This window comes from Camelus dromedarius, chromosome 12, assembly GCF_036321535.1.
Source record: "Camelus dromedarius isolate mCamDro1 chromosome 12, mCamDro1.pat, whole genome shotgun sequence".
NCBI lineage: Eukaryota > Metazoa > Chordata > Mammalia > Artiodactyla > Camelidae > Camelus > Camelus dromedarius.
In genome coordinates, this window is record NC_087447.1 from 44655854 (window position 1) to 44675588 (window position 19735).

General features: G+C 48.7%; 1 protein-coding gene and 1 long non-coding RNA gene across 3 annotated transcripts; one reads left to right on the forward strand and one right to left on the reverse strand.

The window, feature by feature from the left end:
* The first annotated feature begins 5030 nt into the window (after positions 1 to 5030).
* HPX (hemopexin) lies at positions 5031 to 13633 on the forward strand. Its single transcript, XM_010990544.3, has 10 exons — positions 5031 to 5103; positions 5255 to 5319; positions 5418 to 5489; positions 5656 to 5777; positions 7397 to 7547; positions 8192 to 8404; positions 8680 to 8787; positions 12854 to 12984; positions 13065 to 13227; positions 13362 to 13633. Exons 1-10 carry the CDS (start codon positions 5033 to 5035, stop codon positions 13631 to 13633), a joined length of 1368 nt encoding a protein of 455 aa, XP_010988846.1. The 5' UTR covers positions 5031 to 5032.
* A 1899-nt stretch (positions 13634 to 15532) lies between these two features.
* LOC105097917 (uncharacterized) lies at positions 15533 to 19625 on the reverse strand. 2 transcript variants are annotated; one of them, XR_837981.3, is made up of 3 exons: positions 19519 to 19625; positions 17156 to 17285; positions 15533 to 16483 (listed from the first exon to the last, which is right to left on the reverse strand). It is a non-coding gene; the product is annotated as an uncharacterized LOC105097917 (long non-coding RNA). The 2 variants fall into 2 exon arrangements; XR_010383407.1 differs by having other exon boundaries at positions 15533 to 16948.
* Positions 19626 to 19735: the final 110 nt, after the last annotated feature.

The window sequence follows — 19735 nt, forward strand, 5'->3', positions numbered from 1 at the left end:
TGTACAGAAAAGCGATTCAGTTATACATATATATACATATATTTTTTCAGATTCTTTTCCATTATAGGGTAAGCATTCTTACAAGGCCTATACTCCTGGCCGATTGTGGGTAGGATTGCCTGAGCCCATGCCCTGACCAGCAGAGACCATGTGCTCAATCATCAGTCACTTGGCACCAGGGGGGCCTTCCCTGAGAGCCTCAGTGATGGTCTGTTCCTCCCTTGCACTCCCACCCTAAGCAAAGCACCAGCAATGACACTGAGGATGGAAACTCAAAGTTTCAGCCCTCAACCTCTCCATGCTAACAATCTGGACACCTAAAGTTAGTGAGGGAATAAGATGGCAATAAAGGTGAACTTCCTTGGGTGGGGAGCCCCACATGGCTTCCCTACCAGCCCGAGAACAGGCTCCTGGAGCTGATTTCCACAGATACCAGATTAGGCAGTCAGCCTAAGCCAAGCAGAAGCTGTCTCAAGGAGAGGTCCTTCACTTCCTCCTGCACCTGATCACGGTGGGCATTTTCTCTCCAGTTCAGAGCTTGGGCCCAGAAGCAGGTGGCGGGGGTGCCTGGCAGTGGAAGCTATGCCTTGATTTAGCTGGCACAAGTCTTAAGTGATCTTCACAGACTTGGGGGCTGCAGCAGAGCCCCTGCTGGCACAGGTCAGAAAGTTATTTTGTGGTCCTGCAGAGGCTCACACCATGCTTACATGGGGCTGTCTGGTGACTGGAGCAGCCCCATTGCTGCATGTGGCCTGCAGTTTCACTTAGTCACTCAGAAAGTACTTCTGAGTACTTACTACTGATCAGACAGAGGGGTGGGCCCTGGGAACACAGACAGCAATGGTCTTTGCCCTTATGGAGCTTATAGTTTAGTGGGGAAGGCAGGCAAACAAGTAGACACAAGGAACTAAATGTGTAATGCAAGTTTGTGTTCAAGTTGTGAAGGAAATGAATGGAATGCCTCTCTGAGCAATGACCTGCAGGTTGTGGGGTGGTGGGGAGGGAACCATACCAATAGTATGATTTAATAAAATGATTCATATTATATCAAGTGTTTAGTGCAGTGCCAGGCACACAAGTACCCAACGGATACCAGCAAATTATTATTATAATTATTTAGTCATAGGGAAGCAAGAATGGACTATGCTGGAAGGCCCATTACAGAGCAAGAGAAATTCTTGGAGGAGGCGGTTGGGAGCAGAGAGTATTTTTTGGTACCTGGAGCTAATTCTAAGCCTGAGGCGAGGGAGAATCCAGTCTCTGCTCCCTGGAGTACATAACCATGGGCAGCAGGGTCAGCACACTCAGCACTCACTGGGCCCCCGGAGAAATAACTGAGATCAGAGACCCCAGATAACGGCAGGGCAGGCTGCACACAGCCCTCCCAAGGGACAGGGGTTTGGCGTCCAGCTTTAATGTGGCGCCTGGCAATGCAAGAGGATGCTCTGTCCATGAAGATGTTTGCAGGGCCCCGTTCAGACGCTCTTAGAAGGAAGCCAGAAAACTGCTGGTTAGGAGGAACGGGAAGACCACATGAAAAGGGAGATGATTGTATATTTCTGAGCTTGAATTCCCCCAGAAATCAAGCAAGAGACTGAGAGTCCCAAACCCACTCCTACTCTGGGCAGCAGAGATATGCAGAGGAAGGGGACGTGGCACTAAGCCACCATAGCCAGGCGGAGAAGAGTGAGAACGGAGGAAGTCTGTGGAAAGACAGTTTTAGGGAGGGCAAACTCCAGGGCTGCGGCTTCCAGTTGAAGCGTGGGAGCGCAATGATCCCTGCGGCCTCCAGAGGGCGCCCGGACCCAAGTATGGACAAACACTTGGTCCGCAGCCCAGGCCAGACGGCTGGGAAGGACTCAGGACCAGCAGAAATAGCCACCTTAAGTGAGGAGACGAAAAGCAAGGCCAGCTCTATCTTGGGACCGCTGAGTGTCCTTGCCTTCCGCCCTGTGACCAGCATCAGGAGGGCCAATATCCACAGCCTAGGTTCTCACATGGATATCCTCTCAGCCCCTGCACAGAACGTGAGCTTCAACCTGAGCTGCCTGCCATGCAGAAGACTCTGCCCGCCTAGTCCATGAGGGGATGGGGGGATGGGGGTGGGTGGGAGGAAAGAGGAAGGCTTTCACTAGTGGTATCTAAGCCACCTTAGGGTAGACAAGGCAATTAGGAAACAGGAGTAAAAAGGTGCCACAAATCATTCTTCTGCAATGGAGAGACCCAGGGGTGCTGTGAAGGGGACCAGAGCTGGGTGGGAAAGAAGAGGCCAAGCTGAAAAACTGTCACCAGGTATACATGCTGTGTTCCCTAAAGAGCCCTGCTAGACCAGAGAGGAGGCTGTTCCCTGGAGCAGCAGGTCCGTGCAGGGCCCTGACTGTTGGAGACCGTCACAGTGGGTTTTCTGAGGGTTGTTCATGACTCAGTGTGAATGCTTCCATCTCCCTGTGCAGGCTCAGTAAAATCTGTAGGACACGCAGCCACAGTTCTGGAGTTAGTGATGGTTGTTGAGGGGGTTGCTGATGAAAGGTCATTGGAGGTTCAGAAAGGAGAATCCTGGGAAGGTTATGTAAGGTTTTAGAGGATGAGAGGGAAGAAAAAGTGAGGGGAGTCTGGGAGTAGCAGCATCCAGTGCCCAGCAGCTGGCGGTGGCGGGGGGGGGGGGTGTAGAGCAGGTCCAGCCAAGGATGCCCTGCACTGGGAAAAGGTGGGTGTCAGGCACCTGTCGTGGGATCTGTGGCACTGCCCATGCTGCCAAGGGCTTGGTGAGTCCAACTTTATTCACTAACTTATGAGGAGGAATGAAGTTAACAAGGCACATTTTCATTGTAAGTCAGGAGAGGATGTTGAGATTGATGGCTGAGGCCTGGTGACAGATTGTTGTCCAGTCCCAGAAATCTCTGTCTTCCTATTAGGAGGAACCCTGGCACAATTGGTAAGGGACCTGGGACCTGTGCTGAGGTTATACAGGGGAATGTCAATGGCATGGCACCTTCTGAGACAGATCAGGGCCCCTTCAGGGCTGGGGAACAGGGGTCCTGGAACCTCAGCCTGGCCCAGAGCTGACTTTGCACATATTTGTCTCCTGACTCAGCAACCTCAGGCTTGTCTCAGATGGAAATGGGACAGCCTTTGGAAGTGGCCCCGGCTAGTACTGAAGATAGCAGGTACTAGAGATAGCAGGTGAGATCCCAGGGCTGGAGGAGAAGAGGTATATAGGGCTGGGACCCTGGAGAGAGAAACAAGATCTTAAGATGAAGGTCAGTGCCAAGGAGACCTGTGACTCCTAGATCCAATATCCCCCCCATCATAACACATCCCCAGTCCTGAAGGAGGAAAATCGTCAGAAATTCTGCTGCAACATTAGTAATGCTAGTCAGTACTTGAAATTAATTTTTTTCATATATTTCAAATATTTATTGAGCATCTCTAACAGGCATACCTCATTTATTGCACTTTGCTTTACTGTGCTTCACAGATACTGCATTTTTTACAAATTGACGGCTTGTGGTAACCCTGAATTGAATACTTTCCAACAGCATTTGCTCATTTTGTGTCTCTGTAATTTTGGCAATTCTTGAAATAGTTCAAACTTTTTCATTAATGTTATATTTGTTGTGGTGATCTGTGATGTGACTCTTGCAGAAAGATTACTACTCCCTTGAAGGCTCAGATGACAGCATTTTTAGCAATAAAGTATTTTTAAATTAAGGTATGTATTTTTCTTTAGACCTAGTGTTCTTATACACTTAATAAACTACTATAGTGTAAACCTAACTTATATATGCACTAGGAAACCAAAAAATTTGTATGACCCAGTTTATTGTGAGGTTCACTTTATTGTGGTTGGTCTGGAACCAAACGTGTGATATCTCCAAGGTGTGCCTGGATGTGCCAGGTACTAGTTTAGGTGGGGAAGATGTAACTATGCAAGACAGGCAAAACAAAAGAAAAAAAGCATAAGTAAGCATAGCATAAGCAAAAGCATAAGTAGATAGATGACATAATTTTTAAAGCTTATTTTTATTGAAGTATAGTTTATTTATAATGTGTTAGTTTCAGGTATACAGCAAAGTGATTCAATTATACATACACATACATATTCTTTTTCAGATTCTTTTGAAATAATTTTGTTTTATTAAATGACATAAAGGAAACAAGCGAGAGTCTGAAATGGCTAAATGAGGTGATTGAGAAAGGCTTCATTGAGAAGATAGCATTTAAGCAGAATCAGCTGTAAATATTGTGAAACCCCAGTACAGTTCTATTTATTCTGCGATGGGTAAACAAAGCACTTTTCCCTTCAGGTGGAAACTATGAAGAAAGTCTAATTACTAGTAGGTCTCTCTTCCTGCCCCACTACTGTCAGCCCTTCCCTCCCAGGTGATTTTTGCTAAGCTATTTGTCATAGGGGTTCGGGGCAAGGGTGGGGCTTAGACATTTGGCGACAGTGAAATATTGTTGACGCATCAAGGGCAAAGCGAAAGAGGCTTGGGAATGCCTCAGAAAGGCCCTTGATGGAAATTGGAAAAAGCTGTTCTCTGTGTTTCTAAGTATGTTTGCATGTGTGTGTGGTTACTAAATACACATAAGAGTGTCTTTAGGGGTCTCAGAGCTGAGCTTGGCACAGTGCATAGAAACGTTAGTTTCCTCTTCTCTCCTCCTGCATTGTTGAGGTGAATCCAGCCACAGAAAGCCAGTCCTCAATCAGCGTACCCTGTCCCCTGAACTTATGGGCATCCAGACCCACCACCAAGGTGACGGGAGCCACAGCTGCGTATCAGGGGCCTGGGCTAGTCACTGCTCAAAAGTCACCGAAGGGGGAGGGGGTCTCCTGCTGGGAAGAGCTAGTCCTGGACTCAGATTTCTGTCCAGACCCTGACCTTATTTGCACTGATGTAATCGGCCAATATTGGCATAGTCCTGAGCGAGCTCACTCCCCGCAGTCTTGGACGTGGGGGTGGTGCCGCTGCCCTCTCTATATAGGGGCTCAGCCAGGTGCCCAGAGCTGTCCTGGCCTTTCCAGCTCATCATGGCTTGGGCACTGGGAGCATTGTGGTTGTTGGTGTGCTGGTCTCTGGCTAACACCCACCCTCTTTCTCTGTGAGTGAAGCTGGGGCAGGCGAAGGAGGGCTGGGGTCTGGGCTACAGTGGGATAGGGCCAGTGTTTAAGCCTGGGGTGAGTTTGGGGTCAGGAGCTAAGGGAGAGGGACTGGGCTCTGTGGACCCGGACATCTATCTGTCTCCTCTCTAGGGCTGGTGCCCCTAGTCATGGAGCTGAAGGTGGGAACAGGACCAAGGTGGACCCAGATGTGATCGGTGAGTCCCCAACTCCCTGAGTCTGTCTGTCTGGCTGTGTCTCTGCGTTGTACCATCTGACTGGTCTTTTACTTGCTATCTCCCCTCCTCCTCCCCAGAACGCTGCTCGGATGGCTGGGGCTTTGATGCAGCCACCCTGGATGAGCATGGGGCCATGCTGTTTTTAAGAGGTAGGAGGGGCATTCGGGAACACAGACTTGGTCCCCTTCTCGGAGGGTGTGTCCAACTGTGGGAAATCTTAGGAATCATCTGAGGGTAGCACCCACCGCTTCTTTGTAATTATCTCAGTAGGCTGAAAGTTTGTTCTGGGTCCCTCAATGAGTGTGCATTTTTCAGGGGAGTCAGTGTGGAAGGCTCCCAACTGGACCCGGGAGTTAATCTCGGAAAGGTGGAAGGACTTCCCCAGCCCTGTGGATGCTGCCTTTCGCCGTAGTCACAACAGTGTCTTTCTGATCAAGGTACGGCTGGACCAAGGTCAGGGCCTGGCCAGGAAGTGCTGGAATCAACACTAGGGACCCTCCCCCAGGTGGCCCTGGCATGGAGCCCTTCCCAACAGGTGCCAGGTTTCCTCTCCGTGTACCTTCTTTTCTTGAGAAAGCCCAGGCTAAGGGAGTGTGTGTGTGCATGTGGGCCTGGCAGGCATGACATCCAGCTGCTCTTTTTCAGCCCTTGTCTTCACCCAGACTTCTCTGCTGCTCCTCACACCATCCTCTCCTTCCTGGAAATTTCTCCCCTTGCTTCCATGACCCCGCCTTGGGTCCTCCTCAGATGCTGGCCAGGTTGTTCACCACATGACGGCTCTGGGCCGGAGGGCGAGTGGAGGATGAAACCCAGCGTGCTGTGCTCACCGAGTCCCGTGCCCCAGCCCGGGCTGCGCCTGCTCCTTCCGGCACCTCCTCCTGACTCGCACAAAGACGCTGTGTTGTTCGGGCGGCTTCACTGCCAGGTTTCTTTTCCTTCCCGCCTCTTCTCCTGCTCTTCTCATGCTCCTTATCCTGGGCCAGTCCCTGAACGTTCCTTGGGGATCCAGCCCAGCCTGTCTGTACGCCCTCCCTGGGCGATCTCAACCACTGCCATGGCTCTGAGAGCTTTTCACGATGTGGACACAGGGTCTGGATCTCTTCCGGGAGCTCCAGACAACTCTTTCCAGTTTCCTGGCTGACATCTTCAACTTAGATGTTCTGTAGGCACCTCAAATTCAGCATCCCCCCAAAATGGAATTTAGTATCTTCCTTACAAACCCACCCCTCCTCCTGTGTCCCTATTTCAGCAAATGGCACCACCCCGTGCTGGTTCCTGCAAGCCGGGAACACATGGGTCTTGAGATCTGGCCCTTGGTTATCTTTTCAGGTTTACCTTCTCCCTGCCACATTCACTGTGTGAATCTGAGCTCGTGGTGTACATGCTACTCCCTCTGCTGGTAACGTCCTTTCCACACTTGTCCACCTGGAAAATTCCTGCTCAATTGTTAACCCTTGGCCCAAATGCTTCCTCCTCTGTGCAGCCTTCCAGGAATTCTCTAGGTAGACTTAGGAACACCCCCTTTATTCCCAATGCATTTCACATGCTACCACCTTGGGGCTTACATGGCTAGAATTGTAGGACACTTTCCAATTTTGTGCAGTGAACTCCTTGAAGGCAGAAACAGAGTCTAGTCATCCCTTTATCTCCAGTGCCTCTCACAATATCTGGCATATAGTAGTCATTTCAGCAACTGTTTCTTGAATGGGTGAATGATCAAACAAATGATGGTGTGGATGGATGGATTGGATCACTGGGGCATGACGATTTGTGGATGTTTGCCCAAACTAGTGGTGTTGCAAATAACTGTGCCATGGTGGGAGTCTGGTTGCACACAGCCAGATGTGAGTGTTATAGTAATAGTGATGAGATTTGCATAAATTGAGGGTGTGTATTTGTGCAAGGAGACAGCACACTGTCGTCTACAGATGGATTGAGAGTATGTGGGACTGCAGCAGGATACTGTGTAAGTGCAATAGATCAAAGATGTTGTGTGAGCCTGCAGAGTGGCAGAGTCTGGGGATGCATATTAAAAACAGAGTGCTTTTGTATGCAGGGGGACAAAGTCTGGGTATACCCTCCTGAGAAGGAGAAAGAATATCCACAGTTGCTCCAAGATGAGTTTCCTGGCATCCCATCCCCACTGGATGCAGCTGTGGAATGTCACCACGGAGAATGCCAACAAGAGGGTGTCTTCTTCTTCCAAGGTCAGTCCAGGCTGGAATAAGAGAGCCTGGAGTAGTGGTGGGCTGGTGGTGATGGAGGCAGTTGTAGGGATGGTGGTGGTGGCAGCGAAACCACTATAGGGTTTCCCAAGGAAGGGAAGAAATAGAGAAGCCAATTATAGTCTAGAGGTCAAGTAGGGGAAAAAGAGGAAGTCATCTGGGGAAGGTAATTCTGCTAAAAGTCCCTCACTGTCCCCTGTGACTCTTTGGACAAATCTATATTCCTTTGTCTTACATACAAGGTTCTCCATGACCAAGTCCCTATTGATCCCCCAGCCTCTACTCTTATCAGATCCTTGCCTTGAATAGGAAGCTCCAGGAACTCTATGCTGTTCTGGAGTTCCATCTCCCACTCTTGTCTGCCTTGTAACTCATGCTTCAGGTTTTAGTTTAAGTATCACCTTCCCTGGGATGCTTTCCCTGACTCTTCCCACTGCCCTTGCTGAGCTGATCACATGTACTTTGCTGCTGAATTTTACTGTATGATGACTTTCCTCGACTGTCTCCCTGCTGGGCTGTGAACTCCAGGTGACCAGAACCACATCTGGTCCATTCTGGGGCCCAGTAAAGGACAAGGGAGGGCATAGCCTGGCCTGACTGAGTGCTTATTGGTTGATCGGACAAAGGCACACACACGTGGTTCTGGGACTTGACCACAAACACCACAAAGGAGCGTTCCTGGCCAGCCGTCGGGAACTGCTCCTCTGCCCTGCGATGGCTCAGCCGCTACTACTGCTTCCGGGGGAACCAGTTCCTGCGTTTCGACCCCGTCACGGGAGAGGTGCAGTCCAAGTACCCTCTGGATGTCCGGGACTACTTTATGCCCTGCCCTGGCAGAGGTGAGAAAACCCCGGTCCCTGGGGCCTCCTGGACATTGTCCACCTTCCCGGAGTTTGCAGACTCCATATGCCCCAGCTCCTACCTTCACCCCGTGGAAGGACACCTAGGCCCTCGCCCTAACCCCTCTTCCACTCTGGCTCTTCTCAGCTGTCCTCACCTATGGAAAACCTGCACCACCACCAACCCCAGTAACCCCAGCCATCGCTTCCACCTCAGACCTTATTCTGACCCCTTGCCTCCCTCTGTGTTTCCCCTCACCTATTTCTCCCCACAGGCCATGCGCACAAGAATGCGACCCACCATGGGGATGTGCGCTGCAGCCCAGATCTAGTCTTGTCGGCACTGCTGTCTGACAACCATGGTGCCACCTATGCGTTCAGCGGTAAGAGATGCCCTCCAACTCCCCTGTCTCAGCTCTCCGCACCTCCCACCTCTTCCATGTGCCTCCCGTCTCTGCTGCATTCCCTCCATTTTCATCACTGTGCCCCACATTTCGTCCCTTGGCCCCCATCCTTGCATCCTAGCATGCCCCCTTTCATCCCTCGTCTCCTAGGATGCCTATTGCTCAGCTTGTCTCTTGCTGCCCAGGCCTCTAACTCCATCCACCTGTCTGCCTCCCAGTACCATCTGCTCCCGGGCTGATGCCTTTTCTGGACCTCTCGGCTCCTATGACTCCTCGTAGTCCCTTGGCGCCTGCGTATCTTGCAGGGCCCTCTGCCCACCCTCCTCCCTTGAGCTTATCCCCAGGAGCTCTATATTTTTCCAGATGCCTGGTTCCTATGTCCAGGCCTCTGGCACAGCGTTACCTGGGGATGAGATGTTCCCATTGTTGAGAACCAGCCAAAAAGCACTCAGTCCCTTGGACCTTTAGGCAATAGCTTCACTAGCTCAAGGAGATTTCTCCTCTGAGTGCCCAGTGAAGACCCCTCTCCCCAGACCTGTGGCACTATTGGCAAAAAGCCATTTAATGACAGCTAGGGGTGTTCCAGGGCTGCTCAGACAGGTAGTGATGAGTCTTAATCTGTGCTTGAGGACGGCTCCAAGCGAAGGAGTGGATCACCCCATTGCACTCAGCCTGAGATATCTGTATGATCAGGCAAGAATGTAAAACAGTGGTGAGAACACAGAAGAGCGAAAATCTTTTCTTGCTCTTAACCCCTCAACAAGTCTCATCAGATATGGCTACCAAGCCATAATGAAAAATGCACAGTCCCAAAGAGATCATCTCCCCACCCTGTGCTGAGAACAGATGCCTGTGGTGAAAAGGCAGACCTACACTGAGAATACAGGCCAGAGTAAGGGCACAGAAATATCGGGAGAACATGCAGCTATTTTTTTAAAAAGGTTATTTTTCTTTATTCCCAGTGCCCCTGGTCTCATGGCAGGGTCTGTGGGAAATCTCAGGGTCGTGCCAACTCCCAGGCTTCCTTGACTCTGCATGGCACCTGGGTACCCCACCAAGGAGCTCAAGTTCCAAAGGCTGGGGGATCTTCAGCTGTGGGTCTTTCTAAAAGCAGTTCCTGGGCACAATGCAGAATCAGGGCTTCTTGGTCATTCCTTAGTCCCCTTCCCCGAGCACAGAACAACCCAGCAGCTTGCTCCACTGGCTTGCTGTGCCCATCCCAGGAAAAGGCGGGGAGGGGCTCCAGAAAGTGGGTGTCTCCTAGCTGGAAGAAGCTGGGGCCTTTGGTCTAGTTTAACCTGGGGCAGGCCCTGGTGAGAGCAAGGCACCACTGGGAGGACACGCAGACAAAGTGAGACAGTGATGGAGATACAGAGAGATAGACAGAGATGGAGATGGAGATGGATGGAGAGATGTGGAGATGGAGACACTGAGAAAACAGGGCCACAGGACCACACAGAGAAGTAGAGAGATCACCTAGCCATGGCGAGATCACAGAACCTCAAGGCCATGTGTCCATAAACAGAATGTACCTTAAATTCTAAATCAAAAGTATTAGACACATTCCATAGCTGTTGAGAGAACACCATCATATTAAAAATCTCCAGCTGAGAAGAGAATGCACTGCCTTGGTGACCCAGCCACTCAGCACAGGGCTGGGCCTCTCCTGTCTCTTATTGATAAATCCCTTGTCCCTACCTCGGAGCCTCTCACCCACTCTTCCTGCTTTGTCCCAACTTCGGCTTGAACATGGGCCACCATGCCCTCTCCACTTTCTCTCCGGCCCTGACTTCTTAGCCTCAGAGCCAGCTAATAACTGCCTCGGCTGCCCTTTTTCCTACCTGGATTTCCAGGGAGAGAACAGGACCAGCCCAGCCCGCACCTTTATTCCAGACCACATTAAAGTGGCTGCCGGTCAGCCTCTGCGCTGGCTGCGGAGGGACTGGGGGCTCAGCAGTTATTCCCTCTGCACAAAGAGCAGCATACCTCTGATTCTCAAACTAGGGGCCGTGAGCAGGAGGGGAAGGTGGACGTGTAGTCACCATGACTCGTGCAGTTAATGTGCATAAAGAGAACCTATGCTTGCACGGAGAACACCAGCTACTTTTCGAGCACCAAATATTTGTCAGGCACCTGATAGGCACTGGGCATCATTCTAGGCACTGGGATACAGTCGTCAACACGGCCGATGAGACACCTGCCCTCACAGAGACTCCTAAAGGGAGAGAGGAAAATCAGAAAGAGAAAATGAAAGAGAATACTTTCAAGTAGCTTTAATAGCTGTGAAGACATTGGAATGCTTCTTATTCTCAAATACCAGGGGTTTAAGAAGCTGATATTTTCAAATATAAGATTAAAAAATGTTAAGTGCCCCCAAAAAGCTGAGAAGAAAATAAAACAGGACAATGGGGTAGGAGTGAAGAGAGTGAGGGGCCCCTTCTCTCGAGAGATTTTTGAGCTGAGATTTCAGTGATTAAAAGGGAATCAGCCGCATCAAGCACTGGAGGGAGAAAAGCATTTTCAGGGGGTGGACAGCAAACACTTCGAGGAGTCAAGAAAGGAGGCCAGTGAGGCAAGAGCATTGGAAAGGAGCTTGAGTAGAGGAAGGCAGAGGCCAGGTGATACAGGCCTGGGAGGGATTTTCAACTCTAAAAGGAAGCCAGGAAGGGGTTTTGAGTAGGGCCATGATACATTCTGACTTAGTTTTTTAAAGATCATCCTGGCTTCTTGTGGAATATAAATCTCAGAGATAGATTTGTGCGTGCAGGGAATCCAGCTAGGAGTTCCTGCAGCTGTCTGGATTAAAGGTGATAACAGCTTGGACTAGGGTGATAGCAGCAGAGGTGGGTGAGGGGTCATCATGATGTATTTGGGAAGTCGAGCCAGCAGCATACCCATGCATTGGACATTGGTCAGAGTAGGGAAGGGAAAAGAGAAGTTTTCAGAATGACTTAGCTTTTGGGGACTGGGCAACTGGGTGACTTGTGGTTCCTTTTCCTAAAATTGGGAAAAAGTAGGGAAGTAGTACAGTGTGTGTGTGTGTGTGTGTGTTTTGTGTGTGCGCGCGGTGGGGGCAGGAATAAGTTTAACGTGTTTTGGTGCCTAATGGCCTCAAATGGACATGTCAGGTAGGCAGCTGAGTTTCAGCCTGACACTCAAAGGAGAGGTCCAGCAGAGCTGAAGAGGACAGATCGAAAGTCATCAGCACGTAGATGGTGTTTAAAGCCCTGGACTAGGTGAAATCATCAAGAGAGTAAGTGTGGATAGAGAAGAGGCCCAAACTAGGGGATTCCAATATTAGATACCAGGCTGAAGTGGAGTCAAAAAGATAAGGGGGACACTGAAAGAGTGTGAAATCACAGGACCCAAGATCTAAAAAAAGAAATTAAAGGAAGGGAGATGTGAGCGGTCAGATGCCACTGAGAGGTAGTGTAAGATGAAGACATTAGATGTGGCAAGTTGGAGGATACTGGTGATCTTGCAGAGAAGTATCCATGGAGGAGGGAAACAGGAGTGTAAGTGAAGTGGGCTGAGGAAGAAAACGTAAATGAGGGTTTATACAGTTCCTTTAATATGTCATTATGAAAAGGGGAGAGGAAAATTAGGGCGCTGGTCTGGCTACTCCCTCCTTCTCCCGCTATCTGAAGGGATTAGAGAACACAGCCAGGGTGAGGACACCCAGGAGAACCTGGCTGCAGTGCTTCCTTTTTAACTTCTGGCCAGCACCTCATTGTAGCATCTCTGCACACGGACACCTGAGACGCGTAAGGAGCCCCCACCAAACCCCATGGTGTTGGCCTTACCTGGCAACCTGGTCACTGTTGGCCTTGATGACTTGGCCTTACTGACTCCAATTCCAATCAGGTCTCAACGCTCAGCTTTGCCACCCAAGTCCTGCTCTACACCTTCTCACTGGGCCCCTTTCCTCTTGGCCTCTGGATGCATTCTCTGCTACCTCTCAGGACCCATCCCTGCATCTGTCACTTGCATCTTCACTGCCTGGCCTCTTACCACCAGCACTAGAGGTGCCTCTGCTACTCTACAGGGTCCAACTACTGGCGTCTGGACACCAGCCGGGAGGGGTGGCATAGCTGGCCCATTAACCATCAGTGGCCTCGTGGTCCTTCAACAGTGGATGCTGCCTTTTCCTGGGATGATAAACTCTATCTGATCCAGGTGTGTGTTGGGAGAGAAGCTTGAGGTGGAGACTGGGAGAATATCCAGCTCTATGCTGACTGATGTCCTTTGTCCTCCAGGGCACCCAGGTGTATATTTTCCTGACCAAGGGAGGCTATACCCTAGTAGAGAATTATCCAAAGCGGCTGGAGAAGGAATTTGGGAGCCCTAGTGGGATCACCCTTGATGCTGTGGATGCAGCCTTTACCTGTCCTGGGTCTTCTTTGCTCCACATCATGGCAGGTGAGGAGCGTTTGGTGCTAAGGGGTGGCTTGTTCTGCTACTTCTCCACTGCACAGATCCCCATCAGGGCATGAGAAGGGCTGGGTAGGAGCCATGAGGTGGAAGCCATATTATGTCTGGTGTCTTCTTCCCAGGAGAGCGGCTGTGGTCGCTGGACCTGAAGTTAGGACCTCAAGCCACGTGGACAGAGCTTCATTGGCCCCACAAGAAGGTCGATGGGGCCCTGTGTACGACAAAATTCCTCGGCCCCAACTCGTGCTCTGCCAAGGGTCTGGGCTTGTACCTCATCCATGGCCCTAATTTGTTCTGCTACAGTGATGTCGAGAAACTGACCGCAGCCAAGAATCCTCCCCAGCCCCAGAGAGTAAACAGCCTCCTGGGCTGCCTTCCTTCAAATGGCTCCTGAAGTGAGTCTGGCCCAGCTCTTCTCTTGGTTTGCCTTACAATAAAGCCAGAGGGCTTCTCCGCTTGAATCAAAGAGCCCTGCTTGTGGGACAATCTCACTTCTGTCTTTGAGCGGAGAAGATCGTAGCATCTCTTTTGAGGCTCCTAGTGAGGCCGCAGGAGACAAGGAAAGAGAGGGCTGAGGGACAAATCTTATTTCTGCACAAGTGATTCCTGAATCCCGGTCACAAACTGGCTTCTTCCAGACTATTGACACATAGAGGGGGAACAGAGGGCCAAAGGTAGAGAAAGGAACTGCTGTGTTTACACAGCAAGTAAGAAGCAGCGCCGGGACTCTGCCTCCGCCTGCTAATAACTGACCACAGCGTGGCCCCAGGACATGGAGAAAACAGGGCTGGGGGTGGCTACGCATGCGCAAAGCACCTCACCTCCAAGCTGCTCCATGGCCCCTTCTCCCCGTTCATCATTGTGCCTCTTCTTCCCAAACTTTCCACGGCGCCCTCTCAAATACACCCACTCAATGGTCAATAAGCTTCTCTGTTTTCTTCACACACTCCACAGTTAATACACTTCTCTAGCTCTTTACCTTCAGCCTTAATTGAGGCCAGGCTCTGCCCCAGGGGCCCTCTTCCTTCCCCCGCAGCTGTCCCAGTGGATGGGAAGCAGTCTCAGCATTGGCAGGACTCCACGCACGTCTATGCCATTTTCCTTCCTTCTATGCAGGTTAAATTCCTCTTCCTTCATCATCGAGCAGGTGAGCCATGCCATTCTTGTGACCATCATCTACCAATCTCCTGACTGTGTCCCCTCAAGTGCTGAAGTCCCCATTTCAGCTACCCAGTTAGGAAGGCCAAACTCAGACCCTAATCCTCATTCACAATTGCTCCACCTGTGAAGAGATTCCTTAAATTCCAACATCCCATCTGTGACCCCGACCTCTCACCCTTTACCCACCCTGCCCCCCTCATGACTTCAGTCTCACGCTCCTGCTCTTTGACTTTACAGAGATGTCTGATCCCTTTATTCTCACCCCGTCCTCTGTTCCCTGAAGGCCATTTTTTCCCTACCCAAACTGAACATCAAGGTTGATCATCTAAACAACTTTCTAAACCATGCTTTTATTTCTCTGCCTCCTTTAACTTCTATTTAATCTAGCCATAAAAAAACAAAGAAGGGGGTGGGGCATAGCTCAGTGGTAGAGCGCATGCTTAGCGTACCCGAGGTCCTGGGTTCAATCCCCAGTACCTCTATAAATAATACATAAATAAACAAACAAACAAACAAACAAACAAATAAATAGAAAAGAATAACAAAACCCAGCTTTAGGTCAGAGAAAGAGTGAAAACTTTAGAGTCAGACATATCTGAACTCCAGTCCCAGCTAGGCCACTTACTAACTCTGGAGGTTTGATACACTCGGCCTCTCTGAGCTTTGTGTGTGGTGTGTATGTGTGTGCACGCACATGTGTATGCAAAATAGGAAAATGTTTATTGTTTCAATCACTGTTCAATAAGGATACAGAAAGCACTCTAGATATTCCAAGTAGATGGGAATTTAAAGCAAGGAATTTGTTACAAAGTTGTGGGGGAGGTCTGGAGAAGCAGAAGGAGAAAGCAGGGTTACCAGAGACCAGGAAACTACCAGTAATCTTGGTTTAGAGGAGCAAAAGGGAGAAAAGGTATTGCCAAAGATCAAGGAGGTAGAACCTGCAAATCTGCACTGGCTGCTGACACAGCTGGAGTCTGTATTGCTGATGCTACTGGAAGGGTCTCCATTCGCTAGGTTGGAACCACTGCTGCTGATGTTGCCAGAGGCACTGCCAAAAGCAGAAGGACTTTTCCCTTCTTCCCACCTTCCTCAAGTGAGGGTTCTCATTGGCAGAACCTAATCGGAACGAGGCGACACAGAAATCTGTAAAATATGGTTTTCAGATTTCCAACCTCGTTGGTACAGAGGAGATTATAGAAGACTGGATGTGGGGCTGAGTACCAACAGGCAATATCTGTCTCATGTATTCATCATAACTCTTGGTTGCAAACAAGAAAACCCACCTTAAAGTGGTGTAAGCAAAAAAAAAAAAAAAAAATCAGCTCATATGACTTCAGGAAAAGGTAAATAGCTATTAAATTGATGTTATCAGGCATCTGTCCCTCTCCATCCCTTAGCTGTGCTTTCTTTGAGTTGGCTTCATTCTCAGGCAAGCTCATCCCACCTGATAGCAAGATAAGACCAGGCTTACATTCTACCAGCACCTCCTGCCCAACAGTTGCAGGAAAATTCTTGGATCTATTTTCACTGGCTCAAACACAGTCACGTGCCTATCTTTGAATTAATCACTTTGACCTGGGTTAGGAGCCCACCATTAAAGTGGGTTGTGGGGCTGGGATGATACCCATCTGAACCACATGGACTTAGACTGGGGAGGGCATGGGTCTTCACAGAAAACTGATGTGCTGTTACTAATTAGAGGGGGAAAGGATGCTGCACAGATAACAACAAAGGCAACAACAACATGTTCATGACAGGATATTTATCTTGCAAGGTTTTCCTTGTTCTCCAACCAACCCTCCTTCCCTTCCTCGGCCCAAGACTTTGAAAATAATGATATCACTAGGCATGAAATACCTAAACCTCTTGCTTGCTCCCACCTTATTAATTACCCGACCTACCCCCTATCCTTGCCCCTATCCCTTCAGCCTGTAAAGTTCAGGTGTCCAATTCTTCTACATGAGCCCATGATCCTGCCTCCTCTCATCACCTCCAGGATCTCTCACCTTCTTTTTTACTTTGAAATTCATTTTCTCTACTGGTATCTTTTTGTAGTTCACACCCATGTTCAAGTATTCACCATCTTTAAAAAAAAAAAGACAAAATCAGAATCTCTTTAACTTTATATCACTTTTCATCTACTGTCTATTCTTTCTTCCATATTCCTCAAAAGGGGACCCTGCACTTACTTATTCTACTTCCTCATTTTCCTTTCCTCAATTCACTATGGCTTCTGCCTCCATTTCCTGCTGATATAGATCATATCATGGGGATCCATGACCTCTATGTTGCCAAACTCAAAGGATAACTTTTTGCCTTGACTTTGGAAGTCTTTGCTACATTTGAGGTTGCTGACCACATTTTCTTCCTTGAAAATCTTTCCTCCCTTGGATTTCTTCCATGACATTACTCTCTCCTGATCTTCTTTTATTCTCTGTTTCTTCTTAGTTTTCCTCTTGGCCTTCTTTTCCTCTGCTGCCTTGCCAAATGCTGGCATTCCCAAAGTTCAGTCCTCTGTCCCTTTCTCTTCTCCTCCTATACGCTCCACCTGGGAATGTATTAGAACGGTCCTGTTGAAGATGGGTGTTGAGGACGTCCTTGCCAGGCCTAGCACCTGTCTTATGAATTCCACTGCATATAACATGTGGGAAGATTTTACTCCTTATGGATTTCCCAAGTGATAACAACCACCCTGAAGAAAAAAGGTTTATTGGATCAACTACAAGAAAAATGATAATATCAAAGCAATACTTACATGTAATGGTAGAAGAGACTGCCTATACTCCATAAGTGTCTTTGATGATGAAAGAGTTGAAAGCTCTGTTCTTCCCTTTCGGGGCCTTGGGTGCCAACTGCCTGGTAACACAAGTATTCACCAGTCTGACCTATCAAACCAAACAGCATAAAGCCAGTACTCCTGGTAAATTACTCTGCATGGATTTGCTTCTAATTCAAGGTTTTCCTGATAGGTCCAAGATAATAATTTTAAAAGAATGCTGCTTCAGAGGGACCTACATTGCTCAAAACCACACACAGCATCTGAGGTGGCTCATAGGCCACTGGCTGCTCCTAAGCCAAGAAGAGCACCAGAAGAGGGGTGAGATACAGAAGAGAAAGGATGGATAAAGGACACCAGTTGACTCCCCACTGATTAGGAGGCTTTGCAGACCTAGGATCAGAGATTCAGGAAGACTGTGTGTGGGCCAAACTGTACTGAGTGTGAACTGTAAATTTTCCTTTTTGCATCTTAGCTAATTAGACTCCTCTTCCCCACCCTCACCATCCTATCTGTGAGCTTCTGGTTACTTGGTGAGACTTCCCCGGATACTGCAGCCATCCTGCTCAGTGGGACTAGCAAGACAAGTATTCTGGTGGGCTGTTTGTAAATGGGTGATATTTCTGGATTTTTTTTCTTCATTTGCTCAAGCAGAAATCTGGAAGTCATCCATTCCTTCATACTACCATAGCCAATCAATCACTAATTTTTGTGAATTCTATCCCCTGAGTATATCTAAAACCTATGCAGTTTCCTCCATCTCTACTCCCACCACTATGATCATCTCCCACCTAGACTACATCAGTTGCTTTCTAACTGGTCCCCACACTGCCTAGTTTTGCTCTTCTCCTATCTATTCTCCAATGAGCAGCCAGAAGCGATCATCTAAAAGGCAGGGGTGAACATGCCTTTCCCCTGCCTCAAACCCTTTGATGACTTTCCATTGCCCTTAAAAGAGTCCAAAACACTAAGCTCAACATACAAAGCCCTCCTCGATTTGGTACCTGTCCACCTTTCCACCTCACCTGATGCCATTCTTCTCCACTGTCGCATCCATACTGGCCTCCTTGTACTGCTCCTTTGACTTGGAGTCATTTTTCTCTTCTCCTGGATCACCTCTATCTCCTTCACCCTTTCCCCTCATAGAAGTGCCACTTCCTTATGAGAAAGCCTTCCCAAACCTCCCAAGGACAAATTTAGTCCACTCACATAGCATCCTGTGATCATATCTCCTGCAAGATACTCATCACATTTCTAATCACATGCTTAATGTCTCTTTCCCTGTTAGTCAAGCTTCATGAGGGCAGGTACTGAATCTTGTTTCTTTACAAGTTCCTAGCACCAAGGACAGTGCCTCCCACACAACAATTACTTGTTGTGAGAGAATGACTGAATGAGTGAGGACACCTTTCTTCTGGGTAACTCTTACTCATCTTTCAAGGACCAAGACCACATTATATCCTCCAGGTTGGAGTTACCGTGAACTCTGATTCATCTTTGGATCCCCAGGGCCTAGCTTGGGACTTGGTACCTGGTTCTTATATCATAGAAGTTTGTCAAATCATAATAAATTCTTGGCCAGCAGTTGATAATTGTTTAAGCTGTGTGATGGGTATATGAGAGTTCACTATACTGTTCTGTCTCCTTCTGTATATATATAAATAAAATATATATATATTTTAAAATTTCTATAATAAAAAGTTAAAACATTTATATTCACTCAAGTCAAGTGAAAGTGTAGTCAAAGATGATCTTGAGGCAACTGGCCTAGGCAAGGCAGTAGTAGATGGTGGTGCCACTCACTGGGATGGATGAAGTAGCGCTGCATCCAGTCTGTGTGTGTGTGTGTGTGTGTGTGTGTGTGTGTGTGTGTGTGTGTGTGTGTCTGGGGAGGGTTCTTTTTCACCCTAGTGAAACTTCTTAGAATAAAGGCCAATAAAGAGGATGAGATAATGAATTTAGATTTGGACATTTTTAGTTTTAGGTACCTTGAGGGCCTCCGGAGCCAGCTGCTCAATAGTTAGTAGGTATAATATATTAAAACCTCTGTCTTAGAGGAATGAGCCAGGAGAAGGTTTCTGGATGGTAATATTCCCCTGCCACTGACTTGACCACTGGGAACTATCCCACTACCCAGGGTGTCTGGGTAACTTGGGGCCCCACCATTCCTTCTTTCACACTTTTCACCCACATTCTCCCCTTCTTCCTTCCCTCTTGTGAATTTCTACCAGGGAATGATTCATTGGTCACATCTGCAAGGCCCTGGGGTCACAGTTTCATGTTCAGCCGCAGGGGCAGGGTGTGAAGAAACATCTGAGTTCCAGTTCGATTTTACCACTTACCTGCGACTGCAGGCAAGTCGCTTTATCTTTCTGAATCTCAGCATCTGCCTCTGAAAACTGAGGCTAATCACGGTGGCGACTTCACAGGGCCGACGCGAAGATGGATGCATGTAAAGGGTTTTAACACAAAACCTGGCACGGTGTGAGCAGTCAATAAATACAAGCTATTATTATCACCAACGCTGCGTCCTCATCGCCTCTCCACCAGGACGTCAGG